Source organism: Strix aluco, chromosome 13, assembly GCF_031877795.1.
Source record: "Strix aluco isolate bStrAlu1 chromosome 13, bStrAlu1.hap1, whole genome shotgun sequence".
In the NCBI taxonomy this organism is placed as follows: Eukaryota; Metazoa; Chordata; class Aves; order Strigiformes; family Strigidae; genus Strix; species Strix aluco.
The window spans coordinates 22,446,147-22,473,120 of record NC_133943.1 but is presented as its reverse complement, the minus strand read 5'-3'; the positions used below and the strand labels follow the sequence as shown (position 1 = coordinate 22,473,120).

Below are 26,974 nucleotides of genomic sequence, written 5' to 3'. Positions count from 1 at the left end.
TAAACTCACGTTTGGGCTTAACTATAAAGAAAAAAAAAATTAACAACCAATGCATTGGGCAGAGTCCTGCAGCACTAAGCGGTTCACAGCCAGGTTCTCGACCCCAGCAGCAATATCAGCTGGGATAGAGTTAATTTTTCTTCTTAGCTAGAATAGCGCTGTGTTTTGGATTCAGTGCGGGATTTGCTATGAGAAGAATGCTGATAATACAGGGATTGTTGTAAGAGATCAAGGTCTCTCCAGTTCCCGATGTCCTGTCCATGCGCAGGTGTACAGGAAGCTGGGAGGGGGCACAGCCAGAGCACCAAATTATCCAGTGGAATATCCCATATCCTGTAACGTCATGCTCAGGATGTCAAGGAGGGGCGGCTGGGAAGCAGGAGGTTCTCTCTTGCATCTGGGATTGCAGTTGCGGGGTCTCGGTTTTTGGGGATCGCTGGCTGGGAAGGGGCTGGGTATCAGGCGGTGGGTGGTGAGCAATCACAGGGTGCATTACCCGTTTGTACTTTCTATCATTGTTATTGTTTTATTACAATTACTAAACTGGTTTTTATCTCAACCCATGAGTCTCCCTTTGTCCCTCCAATGGGTCCCCTGTTTCCCGGGCAGGGGGAGGGTGAGCGATTGGCTGCGTGGGGTTTGACTGCCGGGCGAGTTCAAAGCACGACAAGGGGCTGAGCAAGCGCAGAGCCCCAGGTTTGCTCTTGGGCTGAACAGGCTGCCAAGGGCTGGTGAAGGCCAGGGACAACATTCCTTCCTAGGACCTTCTGTGTGGCCTGAGCTGATGGTGTGTTTGGATGGGTCTGGTACAGCAGCAATCCGGGTGGGCAACAGGACCCGGAACTGGGCAAGGGGAATGCCCTTCGGCTACTGTCGCAAGACCATCTACAGCAATCTCCATGTCACAACTCCAGCCGTGGCACTGAGCGGAACTTGTAAAGAAAAGTAGCTTTGCCACTGGTGTAAACCTTCCCTGGGGAGACTGAGCCGGCTGCAGGGCCAGCGAGGCCCGAAGCACACGGCCATGGCGCTGGGCAGCTAGCCAAGGCCAGCCCGCAAGGAGGGAGGTCTGGCCAAGGGGCTGCCAGGCCCCAGGGGAAGAAAACCCTCTGGGCCCAGCCCCTAACGCTGCCCCTCAAGAAAGGGAGAGGAGGAGGAAGCCGACAAACGAGCGTGGAGTCTCCCAGGGCAGAGATTAACAGCTCACTTTATTGCGCGGGTGGAGGGGGATCAGGGCCAGCACGTGGGGACAGCGCACGGCTGGTCCCGTGTCTGCGTCCGCGCCGGCTGTAAGGGTTTTGGGACCGATGTTCCACGCGGGAGCGGTCCCTTATCCGCATGGGCCCACGGCGGCTAGAGCTGCTGCCACTCTCGCGCGCTGGAGAGGGGCAGGAGGACTCCGCTGGCAGCTGGCTGGCGGTGCTGGGGCTGCTGCTCTCCAGTACTGGGGAGCTGTGGGACGTCCCCAGTGCTGCCTGGCTGGGGGTGCTGCTCTCAGCACTTGGTGCTGGCGCGCGGCTCCTCTCCTGGCGTCTTCTGGGCCGGCTGTAGGGCGTCTGGGCCTGACGTTGCACCCGGGAGCGGCGTTGCCTGTGGTCGGGCCCAGGTGAGCTGGAGCTGCTGCTGCCCTGAAGCACTGGGAAGTCGTGGGACGGCTCCAATGTCACCTGGCTACCAGTGCTGGAGCTGCTGCTGTCTTGTGCTGTCAAGTTGTGGGATGATCCCGATCCTGACCGGCTACCAGTGCCAGAGGCAGCGAGCTCTGAGCTGTCACTGGAGTCTGTAAGGGGAAGCAGGAAGGTCACAGGCACAGAGGCCACTGTGGAGGCGCCAGAGCGGTGCCCCCAGCCCTCCTGGAGCAGAGAGGCTCTGCCAAGCCCAGCCTGGGCACCCGCTGCCAGGCCTTGCCTGGGCCCTGGCCCCAGCCCAGGAGCATGAAGGTGCTTTGCCTCTTACCGGTGCCCCGGTCAGCACAGCTCTCACACTCCCAGCTGGTCCTGCTGGTCCTCAAGTTGGAGCAGCGCCGGTGGGTGCCCTCGGCAGCGCAGGAGCTGCACAGGAGCAGTTCCCAGGGCCTGGGGAAGCAAAAGGGTTCATGGCTGTGAGGACAAAGTGACCGCAGCACGGGATTGTGCGGCACAGCTCCTGTTCTCAGTCCTTCCGCTTCGAGCTCTTGGCGACACAGAGATCCCATGCAGAGCCCAGGGTGCCGCTTTGGCAACTTACCCCCGTTCCTCTGCCTGTTCCCTGCCTCCAGGACAAAGGCACTCGCGGGCGTCGCAGCGGCTGTGCCTCTGGATTAGTTCTTCGTCTGGAGGCTCATTGTCCTGTGATGGATTTCTGATGGAGAAAGGGAAATCGTTGAGCCCCTGCTGCCCCAGCATAAGGCCGATGCAGGGCAGCCCTGCTCCTCCCCCCTGCCCGGTTTACAGCTCCTCCATGAAGCTGAAGCCCAGGCTGACGGGACAGCAGAGGGCCAGGACTGCAGGGGCAGCCCCTGGCATGGCACAGGGCTTGCAGCCTCCTGTCCTGTGAGCTGGCAGGATACCAACCTCAAGGGGATTCGGATGCCCATTGTGAGCATGTCCACAAGAAAGGCACGCTTGTCTCTGCAGAGGGGGCAGCTGAAGGAAATATCAGCGCACACAGCCTGGCCCTGTAGCAGAAACAAAAGGAGCAGAAGTGAGGCCCTGGTGCTGCCCAGCATCTGCCGTGTCCCTGGGGGTGAGGGAACGGCTCCTACCTGGATGCAGCCCCTGTGGAACCAGGCGTGTTTGCAGGCGGGGCACACCATGGTGCGGTAGGACTTTCTGTCCTCCACAGGCTCCAGGCAGATGAGGCATTCGGTGGTGTTCTCCGGAGCTGCCTCCACCTCCTGCTCTGGGCGGTGCTCCCTGCAGAAGGAGCTGGGGGGAAGAGGGAAGGGATGGGTGAGGTGAGAAGCGCTGGGTCCTTCCCCCATGGGGGTGAGGAGGGGAGAGGAGGTACCTGTGCAGAGCAAAGTACTGGGTGATGCATTCACCCTCCATGGCACAGGGCAAATGGAAGCTGCGGTCGCAGCCCTCCCAGCAGCAGGTGATGGCAGCCCCTCTCTCACCACAGACGAAGCATTTCTAGAAAGAGCAGAGCATCCCCCGTCAGCGGCAGCCTCAGGGCCTCCCCAGCCAGCCCCACCCCTCCCGGCAGGGCGCAGGATGTGGCCACTGATGGGCCACAGCCCACAGATCTGCCCGGCGCACGAGGCTCCTGGGCTGGAGCCTCTGTGGAGCTGCTGGGAGCAAGGCTTTTGTCCCGGAGTTGCTTGGAGGGGCTGGGCTTTCTTTCCTGGGCTCTGGGCTAAGCTCCCCCAAACCCCTCCTAACACAAATCTCCCTGACCTTGTCAGGTCCTCACCTTCTGCGCTGCCCGCACGACTGTGCGGCAAAGTTCGTTAGGGTCAGATGCCAGCATCCCTGATTCCTCGTCCTGCCAGTAAAAAAGCTCACTGGCAAAAATCTGCAGAAGAGACGAGAAAAGAGGAGGAGCTGATGAGGAGAGCGTGGCTGGGAGTGCCTGTCAGCGAGCTGGAGGGAACCCCGGGGCACTCACCAGGCAAAAGAAATGGGCACAGAAGTCTTCAGTATTGATTTTCTGCCCGCAGAGAACGGGGTCCGCTGCTGCCCGGCCGCACAGCACACACGCTGGAGGGGAGAGAGCAAATGCCGGCAGGAATGAGCACCTCTGCGGGGCCGGGGGAAGCGTCCCTGAGGGATTGTCCCCCAAGGGCCTGCTCCGTCCCTGAGGGGCTGAGGGGCAGGGCTGGGGGCCGTGGCGAGGAAGGGGCATCGCAGGCACTGCCTCCCCCTGCCACTGCGCTCGGCCCCACAATGACCACCCTGACAGCCCCTCTGCTGTGCTGTGGGAGGGAAACTTTGCTCTCACCCTCCTCCATCGAGTCGGGGGCCTCCTCCTCTCTCCTCTCAGACATGTCGCACGACTACAGCGAGCGTTGGGAGCGTCCCTGTCCCAGCAGCACCAGGGTGTCTCTCCCAGATGCTCCTTGGCTGACTCTGAGGGAGAAGCGGGGCGCGGGTCAGCTCTCAGCACAACCCCAGTGCCCCGAGGTGTGGGACCCCCCCTCCCCCCTCGGCAGCCTCCCGCAAGCCCCATCCCTCCCCTGCCCTCTCTTCACCTCCCAGGTCGCACTGATGCACGGCTGGAGCCCAGCGATCCTTTTTACAGGCTTGTCCCCGTGGGTCACAGTGGCCACAGTGACATCACACCCCCATATATGGGCAGGGACACCTTTTGCAGGTTACTGTGGCCACGGTGACATCGCCACCCACACATACAGGCAGGGACGCCCTCGGCCTCCTGCCACCCCCTCTGAGGTTGGTGCCACCCACGTCACGGTGGAAGTCTCAGTGGAGTCACGGTGGCAACGGCCCTTTTCTGTGGCAATAAACTGCCTTTTGGAGCCAGCGTGAGCCGAGCCTTTGGGGTAGGAAAGCCCCTGAACGAGCACTCGCACCAGACCCAGCTAGGGACTTGTCACACTTGTAACCCCAAGGGTCCTGGGGTCTCCATCACGGTGGCAGCAACGGTGCCCGAGTCCCCACACTGTCCCCAAACTATCCCCACAGTGTCCCCATGGACCCAATGCCCCCCCAAGTCCCACCATGGTCCCCATGTCCCCACGCTGTCCCCGCACCCCACATGGTTCCATGTCCCATGCCCCAGACTGTCCCCATGTCCCCCCACATTCCCTTGTCCCACACTGTCCCATGTGCCCCCATGGTCCCCGGTGCCCACGGGCCACCTCCCCTGGCAGCACCACTGTCCCCAGTGTCCAGCCTGTGGTCAAACTGGTGTGAGTGGCGCCCACGGTCCCCAGTGCTACTGTCACCGGCAGCATCCAGAAGTACAGCGTGGTGTCCCTGTCCCCCACCAGTGACACCAAGGGGGACACTGGGACACCCACGGGTGCCACCACCTCAGCACCCAAACTGCCCCCTCTGCCACCGCCTCCAGTGCTGCCCCCCCAAATCAGAGTCTGGGGACCGTCCACAACTGCCCCTCTCCTCCTTTGGGAAAGCCAACAGGATCCCCGAGCAGTGGCACAGTCCTCCCAGTCTGCCCAGTGACCACACTGGGACCCTGTTGCTGGGAACAGGGGGTGGCCTGGTGGTCCTCTGCTCTGCCCATGTCACCCCCGCAGTGTCCCCAAGTGTCCTGGGACCTCTCTATGGGGCTGGGGAGTGTCCTGGGGCCCCCCAGTGTCCCTTCCAAGGTCTCCCAGTGTCCTGGGATGCCTCTATAAGGACAGTGGGTGGCCTGGGGGTCTCCCAGTGTCCCCAAGTTCCCCCCTGCAGTGTCCCCATGTGACTTAGGGGTCCCCATGTCCTCCTGGGACCCCTCTATGTGGATGGGTGGGGTTGCCTGGTGGTCTCCCACAGTGTTGCCCTCCTGTGTCCCAGGACCCCTCTATGGGGACACAAACAGTGGCCTGGGGATCCCCAAAGTGTCCCTGAGCATCCCCCAGTGTCCCCATGTGTGTCCCCCAGTGTCTTCCAGCATCCCCAAGTGTCCTGGGACCCCTTTATGAGGACAGGGGTTGGCCTGGGGGAGTCCCTCCATGTCCCTGGGGTCACCCAGTGTTCCCATGTGTCCCCCCAGTGTCCCCCAGTGTCCTGGCACCTTTCTATGGGGACATAGTAGATGGCCTGGGGGTTCCCAGAGTGTCCCTGAATGTCCCCCAGTTTTCCCATGTCCCCTCCAATGTCTCCCAGTGTTCTCCAGTGTGCTGGGACCCCTCTGGGTGGGGGGGACAGGGGGTGACCTGGGTGCCCCCCAATGTCCCCAAGGGTCCTGGGACCCACTTCACATGCTGCCCACCCCTGGGGATCCCCTCTAACTATCTGCACCCACGTGCTGTTAATAACCCAATGAACTCCCAGTGCCCCCAGTTCATCGCAGTGCCCCCCAGTGCCCCGCAGTGCAGCCCTGTCCCTCCATGTCCCAGGGCTCTTGGACACACACCAGGGCTTGCACAAGTCCCGGGTATTGCACCAGCATTTGCGCCAGCCCCAAACGTGGCACGTGCTTTTGTACAAGCTTGAGCATCGCACAGGCCTTTGCACAAGCTCCAAACTTTGCACATGCATTTGCACATGCGTTTGTACAAGTCCCAAACGTTGCACGAGCCATTCCCCCAGCCCTCAAGCTCACACAAGCCTTTACACAAGGCCCAACCTTTGCACACCCATCCTTGCCCCATCCCTGCCCAGGGGAGGTCAGGGGTTAGGGGTGGACCCAGAGTGGGACCAGCTCCACTTAAACCAGAAACTCCCAGTTCCCTGCCCCTCTTCCTCCAGCTCCCAGTGCCCCTCCCCGCTCCCACTGACCACCCCCAATCCCAGTGCCCCCACCGGCCATGCCCCTTTACTTTGCCTCACACTCCACCTCCCCCTTCACCACCAGCTCCAGACCATGGTGGTGCTGCAGTGGGTCTGCTCCTGCCTCGTCCTTGGTGAGCAGCAGCAGGGGTGTGTGTGTGTGTGTGTGAGTGGGTAGGGGTGGTATTTGGCAATTTGAGGAGGGGTGGGTGTCCCCCAAATCCCCCTGACCCCCCATGGCCACCCCCTGCTCCTCCCAGACGCCTGGGTCCCTTAGGGCAGTGGTGTGTGCAACACCCCTCCCCTCCCTGCCCAGGATGGGAGTTTTGGGGTGCTGGGGGAAATGGGGTCCCCAGAAAAGGAGGTGCTGGGGGGGTGGGTAGCTCTAAGCGGGAGGTGCCCTTTCCTCCACTTCCTGGGTGCCTGGGTCCTTCAGGGCAGCGCTGCGCCTGCAGCAACCTCCCCTCACTTGAGACTTAGTTTCAGCGTTCACCCAAGCGTTGACAAAATCTTCTAATCGGTCATTATACGTGTACGAATCACCACACAACGCTTTAATTCTCATTCTGGGGACAAAGAGCCATCTTCTAGATTTTCACACATCTCTGAACTTCAGAGACCATTGCCTGCTGGTACTCTGCTCGTCACTAATACAATTATTTTTGTTTGTGCCTTCTGTGCTATTTCCCTGAGGAAAAGAAGGGACCCACGTGTGGTGGGTTGATCTCAGCCAGATTCCCGGCAGCCAGAAAAAGCCCGACCCAGGGATGGAACAGCTGCTTTCAGCGGCGGCCTTTGAAGCAAGGACAGAGGTGGTTGGGGCCATGGGAAAGGAGATGGGGAGGAGGGGTTGTGGAGATCACCAGGAGAATCACAGAATGACAGAATCATTCAGGTTGGAAAAAGACCCTTGGAATCATCGAATCCAACCATCAGCTCGACTCTACAAAGTTCTCCCCTACACCATATCCCCCAACAGCTCATTCAAACGACCCTTAAACACATCCAGGGATGGGGACTCCACCCCCTCCCTGGGAAGCCTATTCCACTGTCTGACCACTCTTTCTGTGAAAAGGTTTTTCCTCATGTCCGGTCTGAACCTCCCCTGTTGCAGTTTAAAGCCGTTCCCTCTTGTTCTATTGCTAATCACCTGTGAGAAGAGACCAGCACCAACCTCTCTACAACGTCCTTTCAGGGAGCTGTAGAGAGTGATGAGGTCTCCCCTCAGCCTCCTCCTCCTTAAACTAAACAGTCCCAGATCCTTCAATCGCTCCTCACAGGATTTATTCCCCAGGCCCTTCACCAGCCTCGTTGCCCTCCTCTGCACTCGCTCCAGCACCTCGAGATCTCTCTTGCATTGAGGTGCCCAAAACTGGACACAACACTCCAGGTGTGGCCTCACCAGTGCAGAGCACAGGGGGACTATCACCTCCCTGATTCTGCTGGTCACACTATTTCTAATACAAGCCAGGATGCTGTTGGCTTTCTTGGCCACCCGGGCACACTGCCGGCTCATGTTCAGCTGCTTGTCAATTAGAACTCCCAGATCCTTCTCTTCCAGATAGCTCCAGCCACACCTCCCCAAGCCTGTAGTCATGCAGGGGGTTGTTGTGGCCCAAGTGCAGGACCTGGCACTTGTCCTTGTTGAAGCTCATCCCATTGATGTTGGCCCACCGATCCAATCTATCCAAGTCTCTCTGTAGACCCTCCCTGTCCTCATGCAGATCGACACTCCCGCTTAACTTGGTGTCATCTGCGAACTCACTGATGATACACTCTATGTCCTTATCAAGATCATCAATAAAGATGTTGAACAGAAATGGTCCCAACACCGAGCCCTGAGGAACACCACTTGTGACCGGCCGCCAGCTGGATTGAGCTCCACTGACCACCACTCTCTGGGACCGTCCATCCCATCAGTGCTTGACCCAGCAGACCGCTCCTCCAGGCCATGGGCAGCCAGTTTTTCTATGAGAATTCTATGGGAACTGTGTCGAACGCTTTTCGAAAATCCAGGTAGACAATATCCACAGCCTTTCCCTGGTCTAACAGTCGGGTCATCTTGTCATAGAAGGAGATCAGGTTTGTCAGGCAGGACCTGCCTTTCATAAACCCATGCTGACTAGGCCTGATCCCCTGGTTGTCCATTATATGACTTTTAATGGCACTCGAGATGACCTGCTCCATGACCTTCCCTGGCACCGAGGTCAGACTGACAGGTCTATAGTTTCCTGGATCCTCCTTTCTGCCTCTCTTGTAGATGGGCGTCACATTTGCCACCCTCCAGTCCAATGGGACCTCCTCAGTTAGACACAACTTCAGGTAAATCATGGAAAGCGACTTGGCGAGCACATCTGCCAACTCGTTCAGCACCCTTGGGTGTAACCCATCCGGTCCCACAGACTTGTGTGCATCCAAGTGGTGTAGCAGGTCTCTGACCACTTCCTCTGTAATTGTGATGACCTCATTCTGCTTCCCCTCCCCATCTCCCAGCTCATGAGGCTGGTTGTGCAGGGAACAGCCAGTTCCACTGCTAAAGATTGAGGCAAAGTAGGCATTGAGCACCTCAGCCTTTTCCTCATCCTTAGTTACCATGTTTCCCTCTGCATCCCATAAAGGAGGGAGATTTTCCCTAATCCTCCTTTTGTTGTTAATCAATTTATAGAAACATTTTTTATTATCTTTAACAGCTGTAGCCAGGTTGAGCTCTAGCTGTGCTAAATGCCACAAGTGGTCCTTCCCTCCAACTTCTCCAGGACAAGAAAAAAAAAACCCTGATGTGCTTTACCTGGTCCACAACAGCTTGGTTGGCATTTGCAGCTTCTGGCATCACTTGGCAGCTCCATTTGCAGTGGGACGGGTCTCCTTGGCTCCTGGCTTCACAGCAAATTGGTCATCCAAAGGCCCAGCAGGTCCAGTACCTCTCCTGCAGGGCACAGTCACGGCAGCTACAAAGCACCACAGCGTGTTCAGAAGCAGTGCTGGGGAAGGAGCAGCTTGCTTTCTTTATGCCTCCCCACTGAAGGGACAAGCTGGTCTCCTTGCCACTGCCAGGCCAGCGGGTGCAGCTCCCTGCAGCACACAGGCTGTGCTAAGAGGTGCTGGGGCAGCCTGAAGGCACCAGCTCTGCTGGGCGAGGAATTTACAATGTGAGCTGGCATCAAGAAAAAAGGCAAAGTGCAATGTGGCTTTACCTGCTCTGGGCACTTGCTTTCACAGGCTTAATACAACCATGCAACAGCCACAATTGCAGTGAGCCAGCAGTGTGCCCAGGTGGCCAAGAAGGCCAATGGCATCCTGCCTTGTATCAACAATAGCGTGGCCAGCAGGGACAGGGAAGGGATCTTACCCCTGGACTTGGCACTGGTGAGGCCGCACCTCGATGACTGGGTTCAGTTTTGGGCCCCTCACACTAAAAAGGACATTGAATGACTCGAGCGTGTCCAGAGAAGGGCAACGGAGCCAGTGCAGGGTCTGGAGCACAGGTGTGATGGGGAGCGGCTGAGGGAACTGGGGGGGTTTGGTCTGGAGAAGAGGAGGCTGAGGGGAGACCTCATTGCCCTCTACAACTCCCTGAAAGGAGGGAGCAGAGAGGGGGAATGTGTCTCTTGACCCAAGGAACAAGCGCCAGGAGAAGAGAGAATGGCCTCAAGCTGCACCAGGGCAGGGTTAGACTGGCTGTTAGGAAGTATTTCTTTCCAGAAGGGGTTGTTGGGCGTTGGAATGGGCTGCCCAGGGCAGGGGGGGAGTCCCCATCCCTGGAGGGGTTGAAGAGTCAGGTTGACCCAGCGCTGAGGGATCTGGTGGAGTTTGGAATGGTCAGTGTGAGGTTCATGGTTGGACTGGAGGACCTTCAAGGGCTTTTCCAACCGATGCACACATCCTGTCTCCCTGGGAACTAACCCTACACTCGCCCTCCTTCACTTAACTGTCCCCTGGAGCCCACAGAAAAATTTCAAGGCCTGGAAACACCTGGTATGAAATGAAAACAAAGGTCAGATATCAAGTGCAACCCCTCCTGGGGATGTACACCCAACAAGAACCCCTCTCTCATTATGGTCATAATCCAGGTAAGCCTGAAACAGCTGCTCTTGAGGAAAGAAGCAATACAAGGATCTCCTCCCCAGCACATCGCTCCCAGAGCCCTGCTTGGTCCCTGGGCAGGGCGGGGGCTGCTGCCAGCATGAGCTCTCTGCCCTCCCAAATTCCCCCCTCGACAGTCCCACTTGCCCCAAGTCTACATACAGGTTCATCTGGCAACATCACAGCAACAGCAGCTGTCTTTCCAGTCAAATAAATTAATCTAGAAGAGGAAAGGCAGCTAGCATCTGCTCCCTGGAAGAGCTTGCAGCAGACAGCAATATTGCCACATTTTACGTGTTTTATAATGCTTTTTTCTCTTCCTTCCACTCCTCATAAAGCAGACTGCATGGGCCATCAGCAGGATCAGGGACAAAACATGGAAAAATTTAGGAGGAAGAGACTTTGGATGTCTCTGGTCCAACCCCTCCGCACAAAATGGACAATTTCACAGTTAAAACAGATTGTGCAGGGATGCGTCCAGCAGTGTGAAATATCTCCCAGGACGCAGATTCCCCACCTCTCTGGATTACAACAAGCCTTTACCTGCCCTTAAAGTCACCAGACGTTTGTCCTCAGCTACAGCACAGGCCCCAAGAGATACTGTGTGTTGTCACCCTGCAGCCTTTGTTCTTGATTTGCGGAAAACAGACTCTACAACTTGAATAGAGTTATACAGCAGGTATGTTTACTCCAGCGCCGGGATGTGTAAGAGTCAGTCAGAAGATCAGCATTGTCTCAACATTGTCATCAGGGACATGGACAGTGAGGTACCCGACAACGGCCTGTTTGGAGCGCAGTTGCTGATCCCTGGAGTGGAATGTGGTGCAAAGGCTCCTGAATGCAGAACTGTGTGGCACAGCCAGTGCCGTGCTGTTCTCCTGAGCACTGACCCGTGTGGTGCAGGCAGTGCAGTGCTGTTCTTCAGTGCCTGAGCCGTGCAGTACAAAGAGTGCTGTGCTATTGTTCGGTACCTGGGCCTAGCCAGAGCTGTTAGAGATAATTGCATAGCCATTGTCAAAAAAGATGGATCGCGACTGTTGCCATAACATCGATGAAGAAATCATGAACCTTACTTGAACTTTGCTTCATTATAATACCAAAACACACCTCCTGGTTGAAGGTTACCCGCCTCCAAGACTGACCACACCTCAGACACTCCCCCCTGCGCACGCGCGATGGCCTTGCTCGAGAAGGGCGGAGAGATAATTGAATTCTGAGAAGGGCAGAGACCCCTGAGGCAGAGGTGGAGCAAGGTGTGTTACTAGGCATAAAAGATGACTTCTGGACAACGAAAATTGGAAGCTTCCCCACCAAGGACCACGACGCAGCATCAGCTGGACCCGGGACCGTTAGGACGTCGTGAGATCAGCGGTGGTAGCTATAACCTCTCTCCCTCCTCTCTCTAAACTTAACTTTACTTTTCTCCTTTCTCTCACCCATCTCTAACTATCGCGTGCCGCTTCACAGGCAACACAATAAAGTTTCACTGTTTGATTACTGTTATCCCCTTTGGTGTTGGTTACCTTAATTTTGCACTTTCAAGATTGTAGCAAATGAACCATCACGAGTCCACTGAGTGGACCGTGACATTAAACTGGCGTCACGGACAGGATCCTGAGAGACAGGGGGGTGCAGGCTGTGTGTGGTCTGTAACAGGGGGAGAATGTTTCGCTCCAGCTGCACCTGGCCCTACACCCGAAAGGGTGAGAGGTGTCCAGAAAGCAAGGGGGGCGATTTGAGATTCCCACACACCACACACGCCTCGGTGTATTGCACCCCAAACTCGAATTGAGGGGTCTGTCTATCAGGATCAAGTGCAAGGATCTCTTAGTGCAAAAGGGGGAACTGCCCTCAATAAATGAGGTCGACTACCTGGGGAAGTTGAAGGGACAAGCTGAGAAAGTCTGCAACTAAGTTTAACCTCCCTGTGGTAGATTTTGGTCCCTTCAGCCACTCAGGGAAGAGAAGGGCGACGCAGTAGTTGTTGCGTCTGTGGTGTAACTAAGTTTTACCTCCCTGAAGTGAGTTTGGCCCCTTCGTAATAAGAATGACTGAAAAAGATAGTTATCAAAACTCTCCATCAGTAAAAAATCTTGACTCGTTCTATGCACTCTTGGCAAAGTATGGAGCTTGACCCTCCCCGCCCGGGGAAGAGTGGGCTCGAGACAATTGGGCAAATTTACAGAGTGTAACAGACCGAGTGATTTCCATACATAATGAGGCTAGATTACGGTCAGGTAAAGGCAAAGCAATAATCTGCGCAGTCCTTGGAGCCAGCCTGGTTGCAGCAATTGAAGACCGCTCTAAGCGGCGTAGCCATGAAAACCAAATCATAGAATCCCTTGAAAATTTGGCACAACTTTTGCAGAAAACAATCTCCAACCTGGAAGAGCAATTAGCAGAGAAAGAAGAGCAATTAGCAGAAAAGGAGAAAGTAATTTGCTTGTTAAAACAGCAGATAGAGGAAGAAAATCAGGTAGTTGTAGAGGGCCATGAGGTCTCCCCTCAGCCTCCTCTTCTCCAGACTAAACCCCCTCAGTTCCCTCAGCTGCTCCCCATCAGACCTGTGCTCCAGACCCTGCACCAGCTCCGTTGCCCTTCTCTGGACACGCTCAAGTCATTCAATGTCCTTTTTAGTGTGAGGGGCCCAAAACTGAACCCAGAAATTGAGGTGGGGCCTCACCAGTGCCAAGTCCAGGGGTAAGATCCCTTCCCTGTCCCTGCTGGCCACGCTATTTCTGATACAAGGCAGGATACCATTGGCCTTCTTGGCCACCTGGGCACACTGCTCGCTCCTGTTCAGCCGGCTGTCAATCAACACTCCCAGGTCCCTCTCTGACTGGCAGCTCTCCAGCCACTCCTCCCCAAGCCTGTAGCGCTGCTGGGGATTGTTGTGGCCCAAGTGCAGCACCCGGCATTTGGCCTTATTGAAACTCCTCCAGTTGGCCTCAGCCCATCACTCCAGCCTGTCCAGGTCTCTCTGCAGAGCCTTCCTACCCTCGAGCAGATCAACATTCCCACCCAACTGGGTGTCATCTGCAAATTTACTGAGGGTGCACTCGATCCCCTCGTCTAGATCATCAATAAAGATGTGAAACAGGAGTGGCCCCAAAACCGAGTCCTTGGGGGCACCACTCCTGACCGGCCGCCAACCAGATTTAACTCCGTTCCCCACAACTCTTTGGGCCCGCCGTTCAGCCAGTTTTTTATCCAGCGAAGTGTGTGACCATCCAATCCGCGAGCAGCCAGTTTCACCAGGAGAATGCTGTGGGAAACAGTGTCAAAGGCCTTACTAAAGTCTCCTGCTTACTGTCGTAGCAGAAGATGAGGTTTGTCAAGCAGGACCTGCCTTTCATAAACCCGCTGACTGGGCCTGATTGTCTGGTTGTCCCGCATGTGTTGTGTGATGGTACTCAGGATGAGCTGCTCCATCAGCTTCCTGGGCACCGAAGTCAAGCTGACAGGCCTGTAATTTCCCAGATCATCCTTCCGACCCTTCTTATAGATGGGTGTCACATTGGCCAGTTTCCAATCTGTTGGGACCTCCCCAGTCCACCAAGACTGCTGGTAGATGATGGAAAGTGGCTTGGTGAGCGCCCCAGCCAGCTCCTTCAGCACCCTCGGGTGTATCCCGTCTGGTCCCGTAGACTTGTGTGTGTCTATGTGATGCAGTAGGTCACTGACTGTCTCCTGGATTGCGGGGGGGTTGTTCTCCCAGTCTCTGTCTTCTGGCTGAGGGGGCTGGATTCCCTCAATATAACTAGTCTTGTTATTAAAGACTGAGGCAAAGAAGGCATTAAGCACCTCAGCCTTTTCCTAATCACTTGTTACCATGTTTCCTCCTGCGTCTAGTAGGGGATGGAGGCTCTCACTGGACTTTCTTTTGCTGCTCACATACTTACAGAAACATTTCTTGTTGTCCTTGATTGCTGAAGCCAGATTAATTTCCAGCTGGAATTTAGACCTCCTGATTTCCGCCCTGCATAACCTCACCGCATTTTTTAATCACTGTGATACACTAGCCCCTTCTTCCAAAAGCGGTAAACTCTCCTTTTCTCCCTGCATGGTCACAGGTTGATTGTGGATGGTTGGGTTGAGGATGGTGGATGGTGGAATGGTTGATGGTGGGAAGTTGGATGGTGGATGGTAGGAAGGTGGATGGTGGATTGTGTGATAGTGAATGTTGGATGTTGGGTGTTAGACTGTGAGATGGTGAATGGTGGATGTTGGGAAGGTGGATGGTGGAAAGTGGGATCGTGGAAGGTGGATGGTGGATGCTGTGTTGCAGGATGGTGCATGGTGGATGCTGGATGGTGGGAAGGAGGATGGTGGATGCTGGATGGTGGACTGTGGGATGGTGGGTGGTGGATGGTGGAGAGTGAGAAGGTGGATGATGGATGGTGGATTGTGGGATGGTTGATGGTGGGAAGATGCATGGTGGATTGTGGATTGTGGATGGTAGATTGTGGGATGGTGTATGGTGTTGGTGGATAGTGGATAGTGGATGGTTGATGGTGGTGCATGGTGGATGGTGCATGGTGGATGGCGGATGGTGGGGAATTTCATAGTCAATGGTGGATTGTGGATTGTGGGATGGTGGATTGTGGGATGGAGGAGGGTGGATGGTAGATGGTGGCATGGTGGTGCATTGTGTGATGCTGAATGGTGGACGGTGGATTGTGGGATGGTGGATGGTGGGAAGTTGGATAGTGGATGGTGGATTGTGGGATGGTTGATGGTGGGAAGGTACATGGTGGATGGTTGATCGTGGATGGTGCATTGTGGATGGTGGATGATGGATAGTTGGTGGATAGTGGGAAGGTCGATGGTGGATTGTTGATGGTGGATGGTTGGATTGAGGATGGTGTATAGTGGATGGTGGGATGGTGGATGGTGGATGGAGGATTGCGGAATGGTGGATTGTGGATGTTGGGAAGGTTTATGATTGATGGTGGATGGTAGACTGTGGGATAGTGGATGGTGGATGGTTGTGAGAATGTGGATGGTAGATGGTGAATTGTGAGATGGATGGTGGGAAGGTGGATGGTTGGAATGAATATGGTGGATGGGGGAGGGTGGATTGTGGGATGGTGGATGGTTGGAAGGTGGGATGTTGGATGGTGGATTGTGGATTTTGGATGGTAGATGGTGGACTGTGGGATGGTGGATGGTGGACTATGAGAATGTGGATGGTAGATGGCGAACTGTGAGATGGTAGATGGTTGATGGTGGATGGTGGGAAGGTGGATGGTTGGAATGAAGATGGTTGTTGGTGGAGGGTGGATTGTGGCATGATGGATGGTGGATTGTGGGATGGTGGATGGTTGGAACGTGGATGGTGGATGGTGGGAAGGTGGATGGTGGATGGTGGATTGTGGATCGTGGATTGTGGGATGGTAGATGGTGGATGGTGTCTGGTGGATGGTTGGAGGGAGGATGGTTGATTGTGGGATGGTGGATGGTGTATTGTGGGAAGGACGATGATGGATGGTGGGAAGTTGGATGGTGTATTGCGTGATCGTGAATGTTGGGTGGTGGATGGTAGACTCTGGGACCTTGGGGGGTGGATGGGTGATGGTGGATAGTGGGAAGGTGGATGGTGAATTTTGGATGGTGGATAGTGGATGTTGAGAAAGTGGATGGTGTGTGGTGGGAAGGTTGATGGTAGGAGGTGGATGGTGGATTGTGGGATGGTGGATGGTTAATAGTGAGAATGTGGATGGTAGATGGTGAATTGAGACATTGTGGATGTTGGATGGTGGGAAGATGGCGGATGGTGGAGGTTGGATTGTGGGATGGTGGATAGTGGATGTTGGATTGTGGGATGGTGGAGGGTGGATAGCTGGAATGTGGGTGGTGAATGGTGGGAAGGTGGATGGTAGATGGTGGATAGTGGATAGTGGGATGGTGGAGGGTGGATGGGGATGGTGGATGGAGGATGCTGGATGGTGGATTGTGGGATGATGGATGGTTGATGGTGTGAAGGTGGTTGGTTGATGGTGGATTGTGGGAAGTTGGATGGTGGATGGCGGATATTGGATTGTGGGAAGGAGGATGGTGGATGCTGGATGGTGGATTGTGGGATGGTGGATGGTGCATGGTTGATGGTGCATTGTGTGATGCTGGATGGTTGTTGCAGGAGGATATTGGACTTGCACAACTCTATGAGAGTTATATCAAGCAAAGTCGTTTATTTTTCCAGTAGTATATACTTATGCTCTCGCCAAAGCTCTTACTTCATAATTAGCAAATCAGCAATTAGACAGCTATCAACCTTTTCTCCTATCAGCATCAGACCACTCTAACACGGGCTGTGCAGACCAATCACCCTCTCGTTCACGCGCTGTTCACGCGGCACTAACTTCTCACAGTTCAGTACTTTCCCACAGCTCAGTGTTGCAGCTGTCTGTTGTTTTTCCCTGCCCCCTTGGCACAACTCAGCAGTTTCTGATCTTTCTCCCAAGGCCTGTTTCTCATCAAAGCCTAGCTGTTGATTTAGAGGCTGTGCAGGGTTGACAGGCCAATGCCTCCCACATCTCCCCCTTCTTTGTTTTATAGCTGCACTTGCAAGACTTGTTTCAGAGCTTTATCAATTCAGGTTTAGACAAGCTTCAAAAAACACAGTATACCCAAAACAATTCTACAAAAGGCTAAAAATAATACAGCAGTTACAGTTACTAGTTGAAAAGAGTAGGACAGTCTTTTTCACCATCACATTTCCAGGACACTGGGATACACTGGGTTGACTGAGGACCACAGCTGATTTCATTTACTCGACATGTTCTCATACGGCACAGTTCAGCACTCTCGTCAGACCCATCCTCGCAGTCCAGATCCCCAGCACGCTGCCATCTGTTAGGCACACACTGACCACTGATGCACACAAAATCAGATTCAGCACACGTCTTCTTCACACAAGCACTCTCATCACTGCCATAAAGCATATGACTGTTACAAAATAAGGAAAATACAGAATAGCACACTTAGTAAAGGGGTACTAATATTCAGATCCGCAATTGCTGGGGAACCCTGGATGCAGCGAGAATTTAGAGTACCCTTCCTCACAAACCGGAAATCCTATGCGATGCGTCCATCCGTAGGTGAGGCATCCAGAGTCGCTGCAAGCAGGTCCAGCCTCTGAATCAACAGGCCAAAATAACTGTCAATTTTCTTTGAGCGGAAACATCTGATTTCATCCTCCTGTTGGGTTCCACCCAGAGCCTGGCCACCACTCAGGGGGGAGAACCAAGGGAGTTTCTAATAAGGCTAAACACTTGAGTTCTTAACTCTTAATATTGCTAAACAAAGAAAGTTGAATACACACATTCTTACAGCATTTCATCCTTATTAATAACTACATTTTGTCTAAGCTACATCTTTCACTAGTGACTAGTAAGCCTATATATTTCATTAAGGAGTTGCAATTACTGTTAACATTTTCTCTTAAAAGAGTTGGCAACCGTAGTGTGATTAAGGACAGAGATAGTGTATTTTGTCCCGTTGCAGTAGCAAGCATTACCCATACATTCTGCTTAAATGATCAGTTGAAGAGACCGCAAACTGTCAGCACAGGGGCATCCACAGCCGGCTCCTGGGTGTCCACCAAAAGGTGCCTTCATGCCTCAGGTATGGTTGCACACACCTTGCCGGTAACCACCAGGGACCGTGACCTGTGGAGACACAACATAACCTCTTCCCCAGGTTATTAAAGGATCTTGTCCTTCCCAGTTACACTTTCCAGGTTTTTTGCTAACACTTGAGCATTGCCCTGGACTTCTTGTTGATCTGGTATCTGTGACGAGAAGTGACGCAATATTGATGGCACCTGTGAGACAGGGGAAATGTTTAAAAAGTTCATGACATATAATGCCTTATTTAGCCTTTCGTGAGGTGTAGATTGATACCCTCCATCTCCCCCTTTTTGTTGTTGTGACAGACGCTTTAGCGTGCCATGCGTACGCTCCTCAATGGCCTGTCCGGTCGGTGAGTGGGGAATGCCGGTCAGATGCTTGACTCCCCACTGTATGGCAGGATGCAAACACTGCTCCAGAAAAGGTATCAACAGACACATGTACATATTTTAACATTCCAAATGCAGCAAAGTGAGTGACGTCAGATTGCCATAATTCCAAGGAGGTGAGTCCCCGAGGGTTGACACCACTAGCTGTTGAAGAGAGGGAGTCCTGGTATTCAGGGTAAGCGGCAATGATGTCTTTAGCCTGATGCCTTGATAAAAAAAACTGGTTTTGTATTGCCCTGGCGTTTTCGTGGAAAAATGCATATGAAAGCCGAGCTTGCTCGAAGACATTTGTATTAGCCACTGTAACATGTGCATAGTAACCGAAACAATGATACACACAGGCTCCTGACCAGAAAGCAATAGTAGGCGCTGCCTACCTTTCATGATCAGTTTGGCAAAACTTTCTGGACAAGTAGTGACTGTCTTGTGCATTTGGTGTGGCAAAAGAAGAATCCATTCAATAATAACAAGAGGGTCACTAAGTGCTTCATCCCACTGAAACAGCAGAGCATAGGGCTGCCCTGGAGGGTTAAATAGTATCAGTTGATATGGATGGCCGGGCACACATCGTGATGCTTGTCTTTCTGAGATGGCGTTAGCCGCACGGTGGAGATCTTGTTTCGCTTTCTCTGTAAGTACTCTGGGTGATGTCAGTGAAGGATTTCCTCGCAAAATTGCAAACAAGCTATGCAGATCATCATTAGTTAGGCCCAACAATGGCCGTATCCAATTTATGGCTCACAACACTTTCTGCCAATCATTTAAAGTCTTAACATCAGTTTTAAGTTTAACCTGTTGCGGGACAATGGTCTGTTCACAAATTCTCCACCCCAGGTACTGTCATGGTGATGATCTCTGTACCTTTTCAGGTGCTATTTGTCACCCCATTTGAGATACTGAGTCTTTGGTTAAAGCAAGAACCTTTTCCATGATCTCCTGTGTTTCTGCTGCTATGAGGATGTCATCCATATAATGATATAGAACAGCCTGAGAGACCTGCATTCTAACAGGGCTCAAAGCCTTTGCAACAAACCACTGACACATCGTGGGACTTTTTTATGCCTTATGGTAAAACAACCCAGTGGTACCATCTTGTAGGTTCACTAACATTAATACTGGGAACAAAAAAGACAAATTTAGGTGCATCATCCGGATACAAAGGAATGGTAAAAAAATCAATCCTTTAGATCAATTATTACAAGATGCCAGTTTCGGGGAATCATTGTTGGGGAGGGCATTCCTGACTGTAACGTACCCATATCCTCCATGGCATCATTAATGTGTTGGAGATCATGTAAAAGTCACCATTTACCACTTTTCCTTGGAACACCGGGGAGCTCCAAGGACTGGTGGTAGGTACGAGATGTCCCGTACTTAACTGTTCCTGAACTAAATCATTAAGGTGGCACAACTTTTCCATTGGCAAGGGCCACTGACCCACCCACACAGGTGATTCTGTTTTCCAGGTTAGTTTCAGGGTGGGTTTCAGGGTGGGCTGTGCTGCAGTGGCAATTAAGACAAATTTGATCCAATTTGAGTTCCCCATCGAGCCATACAGTCACGACCCCATGATGTAATAGGGGTTTCCAATATAAATGGATGAATAGTTGCTACCCAGTTTTCTGGGCCCCTTACATGAATGAGATCTTTGCTTTGAAATGTTACAGCATGACCACCAACCCCGAAAAGCATTCGAGTTACCCGAGCCAACGGCCAATCTGCTCACAGATATTATGGTCACATCCTCACCAGTGTGTAAAATGCCTGTCAGTTCAACAGATTCTTCTGCTTTAGTGAGGGTACATTTTACCAGAGGTCAACTTTGTCTCAGTGTCTGAGCTCAAAATACTTGAGAAGTATGTGCTGATCCAAATCCTGAGTCACCCCAGCTTCTCGGCATACTATTAGGGGGAGCCGCAGTAAAATAAACAAGCTGAGCAATTTTTGACGCTTTTGTTACTGAACATGGAGATACAGGGGTCCAGGCCATAATTCTGATTTCCCCTTCATAATTGGCATCTATGACCCCTGGTAAAATGAGCAACCCCTGTAAGGTTGTAGATGATCTTCTGACAATATCCCCCTCAGGCAGATGGTACAAGGGTGCACTCTCCTCGCAGAGCATGCACCTAAATTCAAGACAACAATTAATACAGAATTACTGCCTCCTGCTAGAGGAGATATTTCACCTATGACACTTAAAACACTGAGCCCGAACAAACAGGCAGCACCAGTGACCCAGCAGGCGGGCACTAAGGTGCTCTGTCAGAGAACTCCGCACTCCGCAGCTGCAGCTGGGCTGCGTCTCACACACGCAGAACAATCACACAAAGAGGCCTCTTACACTTATTACTCACACAACATAAAATGACAAACACTACAAACATCAAAACACTGTTAAGAATGTATAAAGCCATTGCTTATTGGTTATGTGGTGTTGGCAGACAAGGGGCGCTGCATCCCACTGTCAGCAGCTTCTGTAAAAGCTGTCGCTTTTGGCGGGGGGGTGGAGTGGGGTGGGGTGTGAGAGCGCGGTGCCGGGCTCGGCCACAGGCGGGTAAGAGACTTAAGACTTCCTTAGTTTTCTCATTAGCATTATCGTAAGCAAGCATATCAAGAAATTTAACTTTCATTTCATCATTTAAGTCAGGATTAGCATTAATAGCATCATGTAGTCTATCAATAAATTTTGGATAGGGCTCCGTGGGTCCCTGTCTTATTCCTGTAAATACTGGTGCTGCTTTTTCATCGTGGACGGCTAAAATCGGTTTTAGGGCTAATTTTGGGGTTAAGCGTAACACTTCTGGTTGAAACCCTGTTTGCCAGTCTGGGCTAGCAAAAGGGTCTGTGCCCATCAGCATTTGAGCTTGCACCCCATATAGAGGGTCTCCTTGCTGACAGGGTGTGGCTGCCGCAGCCTCGCAGGCCACTTGCCAACATTGAAAAATTTGCAATTGTTGGGAAGCTGTTAGTAAGGTTTGTATAATCATGTGCACGTCACACGGAGTTAATAAATGTGCTGTAAAAATATGCTGAATTACTGAATTAGTATATGGTGATTTTAACCCATATTGTGTTACTGCTAATTTTGCCTGTTTAATCATTTTCCAATCGCAGGCCTCCCACTCATTACCTTGTGGGGTTACTATTACTGGAAACACCATTGGTCCAAGCTCGTTAAACTGCCCCTCTATTATTGCATCCCGAGTAACTCCCCGACATCGGTGTGCTGGATTACCATTACCACCTGCGCCTCCCAGTGCCCCCCCTCCCAATTGAGCCGATGATGGCAGCGGCCCGATCGCCACTGTTTCCCCCTGACCACTCCCCCCTCAGTGTCGTGAAAAAAAGGGTTAATAGGAAGAGGGGGTGGCGGCAGTGCCGTAGGAATAGGCTGAGCTGATTCCTTCATTCGCATTTCAAGTTGCTCTAGTTGTCTCATTAGTTCTCGCAAGTGTTGATCTTGTAAACCATAACGAGATTGTCCATGCACCGATCGGGGTGACAGAGGCGAGGACGGGGGCAGGGGTGCGTCAACGCCTTCCTCTGGTGAGGCGGCGGCGGTGGCGGGCGCGGGGTTGGGTGGGAGGCGGCGGCGGGAGCGGGGCGGGGTGGTGCGCTCCAGGGATTGTTCCTTTGAGCTTGAGAGGGGGGACTCAAGCTGTAGTAAATCTGTTGATTTTTGCTCTTGATTTTCCTGCCGCACGGGTGCTGCTCATGAAGCGTCCCCGTCCCTCCTTTTAGGAGCTGCCTTGGGGAACAGGGATCCCGTGAATGTCATAGCAGTAGCAGAATCCTCTAGCGCTAGCGCTTTCTGCCTCTGCTGACAAGGCAGCGAAAGCAGAGGCGGTGGGCTGCCGTTCTGCTTTCAGTTCTGTCAGAGTCTCTAGGATCAATCTTCACACGGTGGAGAGTTTCCTACTGTCTTTAGAGCCTGAGCTAATGTCGTCCCACAGTGCCGCGCCGATATTTTCCCAAGTAGCTACTTCAAAGGCTGCGGTCACTGAGGGGATTAATCCGTGCTGCCGAGCCCACAACAGTACCCTCCTCAGGTTTCCCTCATCATAAAATAATCCTCTCTTAGAGAGCATATGTTGGAGGAGCTTAACCACTGCCGCTTCTTCTTTGCTTAGCGTGGACCCCATCTCCTCCCCAGCCACTCACCTGATCAGGGCGAGATTCCCAACAATTGCGCACGCGTCTTCCCAGGCACTGGGCCAGCGCCTGATACGGCTGCTTCCGCCCCCTCCGGACCGTCTTCTCTTGCTTGGGCGAGCACCGACGAGAGAGTCCCGACTCCCCGGTATTCAAGTCCCACGTAGTTTCGGTGAGGCTCTTTCAGGTCCCTGTTCGGGCGCCACTTGCTGACGCGGAAGTCCCGGACACAACTTATATGACCAATGTGATCAAGTTGATGCCACTTTATTAAAGGATACACAGGAATTTATACACTATCACAAGCTTCACGCGCCGTGATCTTATTGCTAATAGGCTAAAGCTACTTGTTCACGCGCCCTTTTGCCCTCTATGATTGGTCCCGGTGTGGTGTCCACGCGCTGCTCACCCACTAGGTAGGCATCCTGTTTTCGACAGTCCAACTTCTTTATCTTTTGGCTAAGCATGCTGTTTAATCTTCCTTGGCCTTGCAAGTGTCCTTCAACACAGCTGCAGCCTGTTGTTACAGTGAGGCCCCTCGGTCTGGATCGCTCACAATATGTCCATTGTTTTCCAGCATTCCACAGAAACCTGTGTTGTGATTCTGATTAAAGTTCAAGGTCTGCAGTTAGTGGCTGGAAATCTCGTCTGCTTCATGAATTTATTGGGCTTTGGTTCACATCCTAAAGGACATTTATTACTGCATTACATGCTCTGTTATAACACAGTATTATTGTTATGAACATCACAAACACCCATGATGTACAGCTCTATCACAGCCACTACGAGAAAAAAATCAGTGCACTTCCCCAAATACAGAAACACTCCATGTTGCCTCATGTGCTGAGTGTTTGAGCAGGCTCCTATTGTGGCTCAGCTCCCTGAAGCACTTATGCCTTCCTAGGGAACGACGTGTATTTCTTTGATTCCTCTCCTACCCATTTGCAGGTCAAATTACCGTTGTGTTTCCATCACATTCATTGTGATCCCACAGAAGATTTATTTAAGCTGTTGGTGCATGTGACTTGTGGACTTGTGATACCTGTTGAAAATTTACTATATAAACGAGCCACAGCTTTGAATTGAAAACTGACCTGAAGTCTTGAAAACATCGAGGTATTCAACTGTGAATCATGATGTATGATTTTACACTTTGCAGTTATTAGATATGCTTGAAAAACTCAAGTAACACTTGTTCAGAATAAATCTCTGTGAAGTGATTATTGTCATTTATGAACTTCAAAGTTGAAATATTTCTGCAGAATTGTCTAAAGTGAGAAGTGACTTTGAGCTTAAACTTCATTTGTATGCAACAGGCCAAAAGCTCAGAGCCATGCTGTTAGGACAGCTGGAGAGCTAAAGGCACCAAATCCAGTTAAAATAAGGTACTGGGGGACAGAAGTGGGCCTAGTCGCTTTTGAAATGAGATCAAGCCTCTAAATTACTGGGGCTTTTATTGAAAAGTTACATTGGAACTATATTGTATTTTATGGAATAAAATGAACAGAGCACCACTATCATCATACGTGTGGTTTTACTGAAGGCAGCAGATTCTGAGATGAGACATATGACCAGGCAATCCCGAGGGGGTCGGCTCCTGACCACGGCCTTCCAGCTCGCTCTGGAGGCAGAATTAGATTGTTCGAGCTGGTCCATGTTTTCACCAGTAGCAGATATTTTTCGTGCCATTCTAAACGAGTAATTAGCAGCAAGGCTGAATACTGAGGAAGTTACATGTTACTGCTGCTACTATTGGACTGTATTGCTCAGTGATGTTGCTGCTCAGTCCTGTTTCTTCATTTGCAAGACTGAGATCAGTTCTCAGGAAACAAACCCTGGCTCCTTAAGAAAGCAGAAAATGTTTCAAGATGGGCCTCTCACTAGAGTACAATTTTCAGTCTTTCCACTTCTTGCCTGTGCTAAAACAAATAGAAAAAAAAAAAAAAAAGAAAAAAAAGAATTTAATTCAATTACCTGTCATAGCTTCAGCAAAATATTCTGTTCAGTTTCAAAAGAATGGTAAACTTTCAATGCAGTGTAGAGATATTATAATGAAAATACTGTAGGAAAATGCAAACTGCCATATTAATCCTTTCAAAATATTTTACTTAAAATAGGAAAATACAGAGCTTTCATTTGAAAAAGAATGTCACTTGTAATTCTGTGTCATCTACGTTGACTCAGTGACTGTTTGGGGTGGGTGAGTTTCCGTCGGTGAAGCAGAGGTTTCTTACAAACAGTCCAGCCTACCCTAGAACCTAAACTTTTCCTTACTTGTAATACATTTTGCATTTACCTAAGCTCATTATTATTAAATAATTGCATGGCCATTTTTCAGAGATTTGCTCCTTTTTCTATGGACTTCAGCTCTGTATTTGCTTGGTCAGCTCATTAGAATCGACCCCTCTCTGCTGGGGGACAGGAAATACGTGTAAACCTTTGCAGTGACCTTTGTTCTTAACAGATGTATCCAGAACAAAGGAAATATCAGAAACATGGATGTTCACGTGCAGTGTGGGCACTGCCAGCCATGTTCCTTCTCATATATCCTTTGCGTTTCCCTCTTGTGCATGGGGAAGAGCATTTCCTCTTAGGATCACAGGGATAATTCAGGCTGGAAGCGATCTCAGGAGGTCTCAAGTACAATCTGCTGCCCAAAGCAGGGTCAGCAGTGAGATCAGACGGGGACGCTCAGGGCTTTTTCCAGCTGGTGCTCGAAAACCTCCAAAGATGGAGATGATACAACATTTCTGGGCAATCTGCTCCACTGCCTGGGCTGTCTCCATGGCCAGAAAGTTCTTCTTTCTCTCCAGACGATGCCATTCAAACAGCATTCGCATGACTGGCTGTGGCTGCCGGAGGACCCAGACACCAAGTGTCCCCCGGCGCCGTGGAATCGCTTATGATGGCTTTGCTGTCAGGGTTGGGGTGAGTGGCCATGTGGGTGCGTTGGTGCTCCTCTCTCCTCCTGCCTCAGGAAATCTTCATTTCATAACACATTGTCAGACCCCGTCACCGCTTGGACCACAGCGTCCCACCAGGCACCTCTGCAAGGAGCCTGTCCCTGCCTCCTTGGTCCGTTCTCCTGCTCGTTGTCCTGATGCCGTCTGTGCTCCAGGCAGACCCAGCCCCAGCCCTGCAGCCCCTCCTCGCAGGGCGAGTGTTCCAGCCCCATGGGCCCGGTGGCCTCCCCTCGACTCCTTTATCAATGTACCTTCTGCCTGGGGCCCCAGACAGGACACAGCCCTCAGATGCAGCCTGACGTGTGAGAAGCAGAGGACTCTTCTCCAGCCCCCAGTTCTCTGGACCATCCCTTTGGCCTTTGCTGAAGGCAGCTGTGTGCAATTAACAGCCCTTTTCCGGCCCTTGACAATCTGCCCCAACCTCCATGACCTTTCAAAGACGATGGAGAGCATCATTACAGGACACTAGCCAGATCCCAGCGCACTGGGTATGGCCTGTTGGGACACATCAACTTGTCTGGGTCGAGTTCTCACAAGTGACCCTTGACTCAGCCCGCAGCCACTGCTGATCCTTCTCCTTCCTTGGACCTTGTTCAGTCACAGCCCCACCTGTGTCTGCTGTCACTAATCACCAGCCCTTTCAGCAGTGCACCCACATTTTCCTTGTTTACCCTTTTATTGCTGATGTAGCTGTAGAAGCTCTTCATGTTGCCCTTGACATCCCTTGAACCTCTTAGCTCCAGCTGAGCTTTGGCTTGAATGACACCAGCCCTACACGCCCAGGCAACTTTTCTAAGTTCTTCCTTCACGCTCTGTCCCTGCTCCCTCCCCCATGGGCTGCATGTTTGCATTGCAGTTCTGCCACGATGTCCCTTTTAGCCAAGTCCTAACAAACCTGCTTGTCTGCCTTCCCAGCAGGCTGGACCCTTCTTCTGCCTGGATGATGCTCTCCTTAATGGTCTGCCAGCTCTCCTCAGCTCCTGCACCTTCCAGAGCGGCCTGCCATGGATCCCACCTGCCTGCCCCCCCTGCCTAAGCCCAACCCTGCTCACCTGAAGTCTGGGCATTGGACTTTCCTAAACGATTTTTATTTTCTCTTTTTCTTATTTTAGTTTTGTTGTGCATGTTCCTGTAGGACTAATTCAGCAGGTTTTTGCCTCAAAAGGGATTTTCTTAACTGCCCCTGTGGCTTTTTTCAGACTGTAGTACCTTTTAGGTGGAAAATTCCTTCTGCTCTTTGTGTGAATATACCTAACTCAAGGGAAGCACAAGTCTCTTTTTTTGGAAATTAGGGTAAACCTGGGGAAAAAAAAAAAAAAGAAATAAAAGACACGTGCTTAATATTACACAAAACTGCACACAAAAACATGACCTTTGAG

General features: G+C 52.1%; 1 protein-coding gene and 1 pseudogene across 2 annotated transcripts; both read right to left on the bottom strand.

Annotated features, from left to right (window-relative positions):
• Positions 1-1,187: 1,187 nt before the first annotated feature.
• Positions 1,188-20,086, bottom strand: LOC141929169 (E3 ubiquitin-protein ligase PHF7-like). 2 transcript variants are annotated; one of them, XM_074838350.1, is made up of 10 exons: positions 17,977-20,086; positions 3,922-4,049; positions 3,589-3,680; positions 3,394-3,495; positions 2,989-3,113; positions 2,744-2,906; positions 2,553-2,656; positions 2,227-2,340; positions 1,957-2,075; positions 1,188-1,780 (listed from the first exon to the last, which is right to left on the bottom strand). In XM_074838350.1, the coding sequence occupies exons 2-10, from the start codon at positions 3,965-3,967 to the stop codon at positions 1,209-1,211; spliced, it is 1,437 nt and encodes a 478-aa protein (XP_074694451.1). In that variant the 5' UTR covers positions 3,968-4,049; positions 17,977-20,086; the 3' UTR covers positions 1,188-1,208. The 2 variants fall into 2 exon arrangements, with proteins under 2 accessions (XP_074694451.1, XP_074694450.1); XM_074838349.1 differs by lacking the exon at positions 17,977-20,086 and adding an exon at positions 9,163-9,327.
• Positions 20,087-22,883: 2,797 nt separating this feature from the next.
• The window catches only part of LOC141929141 (serine-rich coiled-coil domain-containing protein 1-like), a 59,157-nt pseudogene continuing 55,066 nt past the window's right edge, over positions 22,884-26,974 (bottom strand).

Coding starts and splice junctions, on each gene's coding strand:
- LOC141929169 (XM_074838350.1), bottom strand. CDS start 3,967: ATGTCTGAGAGGAGAGAGGAGGAGGCCCCCGACTCGATGGAGGAGG. Junction 3,681..3,921: donor CCCCGACTCGATGGAGGAGG/GTGAGAGCAAAG, acceptor TCTCCCCTCCAG/CGTGTGTGCTGTGCGGCCGG. Junction 2,657..2,743: donor TCCACAGGGGCTGCATCCAG/GTAGGAGCCGTT, acceptor TTTCTGCTACAG/GGCCAGGCTGTGTGCGCTGA.